This window comes from Limanda limanda, chromosome 7 (genome assembly GCF_963576545.1).
Source record: "Limanda limanda chromosome 7, fLimLim1.1, whole genome shotgun sequence".
In the NCBI taxonomy this organism is placed as follows: Eukaryota; Metazoa; Chordata; class Actinopteri; order Pleuronectiformes; family Pleuronectidae; genus Limanda; species Limanda limanda.
The window spans coordinates 3,493,496-3,501,187 of NC_083642.1; the positions used below are offsets into that span (position 1 = coordinate 3,493,496).

At 42.4% G+C, this 7,692-nt stretch overlaps 1 protein-coding gene across 1 annotated transcript in view; it reads right to left on the reverse strand.

The window, feature by feature from the left end:
* itpr3 (inositol 1,4,5-trisphosphate receptor, type 3) overlaps nt 1-885 on the reverse strand; it is a 39,601-nt gene extending 38,716 nt beyond the window's left edge. Inside the window, exon 1 of the mRNA XM_061075449.1 lies at nt 794-885. Coding sequence (XP_060931432.1) covers nt 794-885 — 92 coding nt within the window. The remainder of the gene's footprint in view (nt 1-793) is intronic.
* Between the last annotated feature and the right edge of the window lie 6,807 nt (nt 886-7,692).

Genomic DNA, 7,692 nt, shown 5'->3' on the forward strand with positions numbered 1-7,692 from the left:
CTTCAGACCAGAACTGAGGAGTCAGACACAAACTGGAGGGAAACTGTGAGAAATGCAGATATTTGACTAAACTGACATTAAACCTGGATATGAAAGTTTCAGACCATTTACAGGTGTGTGCGTGTGAGAGAGAGAGAGAGAGAGTGAGAGAGAGAGAGAGAGAGAGAGAGAGAGAGAGAGAGAGAGAGAGAGAGAGAGAGAGAGAGAGAGAGAGAGAGAGCGAGTGTGTGTGTGTGGGTGTGTGTGTGGGTGTGTGTGTGTGTGAGAGAGAGAGAGAGAGAGAGAGAGAGAGACAGAGAGTGTGTGTCTGTGTGTGTGTGTGTGTGTGTGTGGATGGGTGTGGGTGTGTGTGTGCATGTGTGTGTGTGTGTGTGAACGTGTGCGTGTGTGAGCGAGAGAGAGAAATAGAGAGTGTGTGTTTGTGTGTGTGTGTCCTATAGAAAAAGTGTTGAAATGTACCTTTATTACCTAGGCTATGGTTTCACATTAATAATTAACAAGTGTGCCAGTGGCGGGACACATCAGCCCAGGTGTTGTCCTCCACAGGTGAGGCACAGACAGACAGACACACAGACAGACACACAGACACAGACAGACACACAGACAGACACATAGACAGAGACATAGAGACATAGAGACAGAGAGAGAGAGAGAGAGAGAGAGAGTCAGAGAGACAGAGAGACATAGAAACAGACACAGACACAGACACAGACACAGACACAGAGACATAGAGACACAGACACATAGAGACAGAGAGACAGTTACAGAGAGGGACAGACAGGGACAGACTCACCCCAGGGTGCTAATGAAGCCGTTGACGGATCCCTCTGCGTACAGAGACACGATGTCTCCGATGTGAAGGAAACTGGAGGCAGAGTCCGACATCCTGCAGCTGATCCGGGACAGAGACACAAGCCGCAGGTGGAGGACGAGAGGAACTTTGTCCTCAGTTCTTCTTCTTCTCCTCCTCCTCCTCTGTCCTCTTCAGTCCTCCTCTTCAGTCTTCTGTTCTCTTCAGTCCTCCTCTGTCCTCCGTGTCTCGGGAGAAATTACAAGTTGCGTCTCCCTCTCAGTCACTGCCGGGTTCTGCACGACAGACTCACAACTGCACAAACCTGACACACGCACACACTCTGACACACAGCTGAGGAGACGCGGCACACACACACTAGTCCTGCGAGTGTGTGTCTGTCTGTGTGTTAAAGTGTGCGTGTGTTAAAGTGTGCACACACGGAGGTGAAGAGACAACACCGACTCCTCTCTCTCTCTTTCTCTCTCACCCTCACCCTCTCTCTCTCTCTCTCTCTCTCTCTCTCTCTCTCGCTCTCTCTCTCTCACCCTAACCCTCTCTCTCTCTCTCTCTCTCTCTCTCTCTCTCTCTCTGTGTGAGTGTGTAAGTGTGCGTGCACGCTCAGGACTACTGTAATAAAAACCAGGAAGTGAAGTGTTGAGAACTGACAGAACAACTGCCGCGGGGCCGCACGCCCGCGCATCTGCACACACACACACGCACACACACGCGCACACACACACGCACACGCACGCACACACACATGCAACACAAGATGTAACCATGCGGAGCGGGTCACACCATCCGGGCCGCGTGCACGCGCGCGTCACAGTCACCTTTAACCAAAACAAACACGTTTAGTGACAGAAACTACAACAACGTAGATCCAGGTTCAACAGATCAGTTCACTCAACTTCTGTTTCTCAGATGAAGCAGAAACTTCCAACACTGAAGTCATAACATCAGTATCATCATAATGTTGTTATACTGTTAGAACAGAGTCGTAATATGACAATAAACAAATTATACTTTCACATGAATAAAGCCGCGATTGAGGAGAAACTAACTAGAACAAAAAAGTTATTATTATACCAGAATAAAGACATAATTTTACCCGTTCTTTTCAAAGTCTGATATTTATGCCGCGTTCCATTTGACCCTCGAGTCTGAAGTTGTTGTGACTCACAAAGTCGGAGTAACCTCACCACCCCCGACTTGGAGATCCAAGATGGCCGTACTGTACATCAACAATAGTGAAATCTGTAGTAATTACTGTTTACTACGATGTTAGTATGCGTGACTTGCAGCGTAACGCGTTATTATGAACTGGTTTTGCTAATAATGGCTAGCTGGCTAACGTTAACAGTGGAATCTAGGTCCTGCTAAAAGAAAATAACAGATCAGAGCCACTTGAACAAACATCAGTGATAAGGCCGAGGTGAAATGACAGAAACCATCTTTGAACAACATTTATTTAACATGCAGTTGGTCCATGTCCCATCTGCTAACATGGAGGAGGCGGGGTTTAGGAACTTTACTGAAGCAGGCCACCAGGGGGCGATCCAGATGATTTGACTTCACTGTTGGGACTAGTCATGTTACCATATTTATTTACAGTCAGTTGAGTGTTGAGAGAATGAAAGCAGCTGAAGGCGTTGTCGCTCTTTGCTTGTTTGTGTTCAGACTTTTGTGTTTTTATGTTAATTCCTGATTCTACGTGTTTCTACATCATTTAAAGTCTCTTGTCTAAAAAAGTGTCTCGGAGATGAAAACTGAGGCGACGGTTTCATGAACCTGCAGCTGGTGAAGATGGCAGATGAGGAAGTTTGTGGTTTTGTTGTAACCACAGTATTTGACGAGACTGAGTGAAGACATGTCAGAATAAAGAGCTGAAGTGACTCAGTACATTTACTCACTGAAGCAGAATCGAGAACTTTTTGAAAATTTACTTCACTTAATAAAAACTTTGAGTTAGTTCTTCTGCTCCAGAAACATTTGAGGTTTGACTCCACAACACGTTTGAAAACTTTAGACACTTCAAACTTTGGAAACAAAATATATTTACCAAACAACATCTTCATGTTTCTACGAGCTACAACTGAAAATGTTGAACAACTGGTAAATGCGTCAACAGTAAATATATTTATATAAGTATATATGTATAGTATGCAGAGTAAAAACTTAAATAACAACTTTAAGTACATTTTTCTGATGATACTATTTTATATACAGAGATATTTTATATTGTGATATATTGTTACTTATAATGAAATAAAATATCTCAGTACAACCTTCATTGCTGTCCAAGTGTGTGTGTGTGTGTGTGTGTGAGAGAGAGAGTGTGTGTGTGTGTGTGTGTGTGTGTGTGTGTGTTTGTTTGTGTGAGTGTCATGCTGACTGGACTTCCTGTTTCAGTTGTTAAAGCAGCAGGTTATTAAACAGTAGAACGAGGCTCAATGAGCTGCCTCCACCCTGAGAGTGGCTACTGGGGCGGACACACACACACACACACACACACACACACACACACACACACACACACACACACACACACACACACACACACACACACACTCACACACACACACACACCCAAACAGCTGTTTGAATTTGAAAACAGGCAGCAGGAACTTATATTCAAAGATTAATAAATGTAATAATATGCTAATTATATGATAAACTTTTAAAACATCTGAAAGAGTAGTTTGTTGTGTAACTTGCTATATATGTTTAGTTGTAGTTCATAGTTGTTTATAAATGTTTTAATCAACTTTTAATAAACACCACTTGTCGGGCCGAACAACAGAAGAGCATTTTATGAATATGAATGAAACGTGTTCGTCTGTTAGGATCAACAAATTAACGGTCAGTGTTTTTAAATTTCTCCAGAAAGAGACGGAGCAAACTAACACTAACGTTTACAATTAGTAGTCTGCTCACTCCACCCGCCCTGTCCATTTATAGATATATAGTGTGTATGTGTGGGTGTGTGTGTGTGTGTGTGTGTGTGTGTGTGTGTGTGTGTGTGTGTGTGTGTGTGTGTGTGTGTGTGTGTGTGGTTTCCATGGTGACAGCGTGCAGTCTGGGGGTCTCTGGTCACCGTGGCGATGGATAAAAAGGGCCGATGGCGCAATTGTTTCTGGGGAGGTGTACAACTTCCGTTCAGGCTTATGGAAGAAATCTAGACCCCTCAGTGTGTGTGTGTGTGTGTGTGTGTGTGTGTGTGTGTGTTCTACAGAGGCGATAACATCGTTAACTCCTGAAACTCAACTAACCAGTCATTCCAAAGTTTGTTTAGGCCAAAACGTAAATGACAGCTCCCAAACAGGTGAATAAATGGTAAACAAACTTAAACTTAAAACTTAACACTACAAGTTATTTGTTTACAATTTATAATGTTTCCTCTGAGTTCTGACGAGGAAATGTTGACTTACTTAAAAGTTTTGTGTCCAAAGTTAATAAGAAAATCATTTTATGTCAAAATACTTTCTGTTTCTCATCCTTTATAGTATTACATTGAAAGGCCAGAGAGAGAGAGAGAGAGTGGATCTATCTCTGACTGTACATCACGTGGTAGTGTCTGTGTGTGTGTCTGTGTGTGTGTGTCTGTCTGTGTGTGTGTGTCTGTGAGTGTGAGTGTTTGACACAGTTGTGTGTCTACCTTTTGAACTGATGTGGGCTCAGTGGATGGACAGATTTAGAAAAAGACAGCTGTCTAAATAGGGAGAAGATCTTAAAAAAATATATATTTAAAAGGGGGGGGGGATTTTCCATTTGAAGCTGAACATGATAGACGAGGTCGTTTAAATGGAGCGAAGCGATGAAGAGGAGGAGGAAGAAGACAAGTCATAATGAAAGGTGACAGAAGAAAATCTTAAAAACACAGAGGTCATCATGAATTATGAAATGTTCAGCTACAAACTAACGTAGTAACAATAATGACGGAGACACGGGGTTAACAAACAGGTCAGTGGGGGATTATTCTGTTATTTTTATTCAAATTATTGACTGAATAAATAGAGTACGAGGTTTTTTAAGTTTAAATCAGAAGACTCTTTTTCATACATCCTTATAAACATTACATGAACATACTATGACAGCGTATAGGGCCACATTGAAGATTGTTAGAGGTGGAGAATAAGAAGATGAGTCCGTCACCTGCGTTAAGGCTAGCTTAGCTATTTAAATGGAGAGCCAAGGGAAGCTAACATTAGCACAGGTGAGCTACTAGCATCCCAACATACGTAGCAGGACAAGAAGCTAACGTATAATTTGTATTGTAACTATGAGCTGACAGAAGAAAACATCAATGTAGCAAAACAATTGTTAGCTTAAGTTACGCAAGGCCGACACTAGCAGTTATTTTAGAGTAATATTACCAATATTAATATTATCCGTCTCACAGAAGACAAAGTTAACACAACATTAGCAGCGCTAGGAAGAGAAACAGCTAACTAACGTAACACTAGAAGGCGAACTTCAGTTGGAGCAAAATAGGCACAGAGAATAGAAGAGTTAACGTTTGTGTCACTTTCCACCGCTTCGTCTGAATTAACGTTAACGACATGACAGCTCCCGAACAGACGCCAACACATCTGGATTGCCCCCTGGTGGCTGGCTGCAGTACAGGTAATACACCCTGCCTGCTCCATGTTAGCAGATGGGATATGGAGCAAAATAAAGTCTGAGTTACATAAATGTTTGTAAAAGATGGTTTCTGTCATTTCAGGTAGTTCTTAAGAAACTGATGTTTGTTCAAGTGTTGATGGTTCTGATCAGTTTGGTTTTAATTTGTTGTTTGATGACATAAAACCAGCTGTGACGTCATGATGACAGCTGAGACTCCTGATTGGTCTGATTGGTTTCCTGCAGCCATTTAGCTGTGGCTTACAGGTGTCACCTTCCAACCCCTGCAGAGGAAGAGGGGTCGAAAATACATGATTAACAAACATGATGGAAATGTGTAATTCAACGTTAACAAACTCGGCTGCGAGCGGGAAATTCAGACTCTCGACTCTGTGACGTCTCATCTGAAATCAAGACGAACGTTAAATCAGACGAGTTGGTGAACAGTGACCAGCTGCAGCCACGAGGTCTGATGGGCCTGAGGTTGTGTGAAAGTGGACGATGAGTTTTCAGGTTGTGTTTCATCTTCAGTTTCGCTCCAAACCAAACATGACTGTCGGCTCCGGGAGATTTAGACTGGATTTAAGGCAAAGGAGGAATTTCACGCTCTGTTGTTTAACACCAACATTTTCCACAGACCTTCTCTCCCATATAAGGTGTGCGTGTGTGTGCGTGAGTGTGTGTATGTGTGTGTGCGTTGACCCATGCCGCCCTGCATGTCTTTCCACTGGAGAGACTGACAACCTTATATAGAGCTGCAGGAGCCGAGCGGACTGAGCTGGACGCTGTGACCATGTGCAGCTCGTCCTCTCACCTGACGGCTCCATGCTCAGAGGCTGAGGCACCTGTCACATGTCACATGTCACCTGTCACCTGTCACTGGTCACATGTCACCTGTCACCTGTCACATGTCACCTGTCACCTGATCAGGTGTAACTGTTAGTTGACTTAACCATAGTATTTTATTGAATCGCCAAAAATGCTTATTTTATGACCTTTTTACCTTGTATTACTGTATATATATATATATTGTTTGGACTCTTTCACTCACTGGATTTGCATGACATGCTCAAAGTTGATCGCGGTTATAATGATTTTATTTGTTTTACAAAGTGCTTTTTATTTCAGAAACTTATATTGAAATGCTGCATTGCACTCGTCCTGATGTTTTCTGTGTAAAGAGTTTTCTTTGTACTATTGATGCATTTTTGATTGTATATATATAAATATGCATATATATATATATAAATATATATATATGCATATTTATTTAATTCTTTTTTTTCTTTTTTTTTTCTTTCAGTGTATTAACTCTTCAATGTACCCTCGGCACCATTGTAAATGAGGGTCTTATTCCTCAATGTGTTTTCCGAGTCTTAAATAAATAATCAATCAATCAATCAATCAATCAATCAACCTGTCACCTGTCACCTGTCCGCCACTAACAGAGATTTAAGAGGCGCCATCATGAGATTTGGTAGAAGACGGGAAGAAGGTGAAGACCCTGTGTTCTGTGGATGACAACCAGAGAAGCAGAAGCAGAGAAAGAAGGACGACATGGCAGCTTCCAGAAGTGTAGTAGAGCCTAGAGGTCATGAACCCCACCTCCTCCATGTTAGCAGATTTGGACACATGAAATACATTTTCCTTAGAGATGTTTTCTGGCGTCAATAAAGCTTCAGATGAGTTAATGGCGCTCTCTCTCTTTTCTCCACCGCTCTGGTAGGTTTTCTGATGAACCCCGGCATAATCCAGACAAGCAGCCACATGTCCTGAGACGCTGACAGATGAGGAACCATGACTCAGCAGAGAAGTTTGCTCTCGTTAATTCAGCCTGAACACACAGGAAACACTTAAACACATTAATGATATTAAAGTTAATCTTCCAGAGAGTCATGGAAATCCATTTTCCACTGTTTAACTGGGTCACAGGTGCGATGGCACTGTGGTATTACATAGCGCCCCCTGGTGTATCCTGGATCAGGTGAGGTCATTACAGTTGAGTGATGTCTGTCAGGGTGAGTCAGACACTGAAGCTCAGATTTAATGACTGTCCTGGATGAACAAGTTAATACAAGTTGAAAATCTAAAGTCTTCACTGCAGACACGGACAGTGAAGATACAGTTTAGTGTCAGAGTTGAAATGTGATAAATGCTGAATAAACAAATAAATCCATGTTTTACTGGACGGTTCAACAGCAGCAGCTGAGTCTGTGGATCAGACATCTTTCACATCTAAAGAAGCAGCAAAGTGTGTGTGTGTGTGTGTGTTTGTG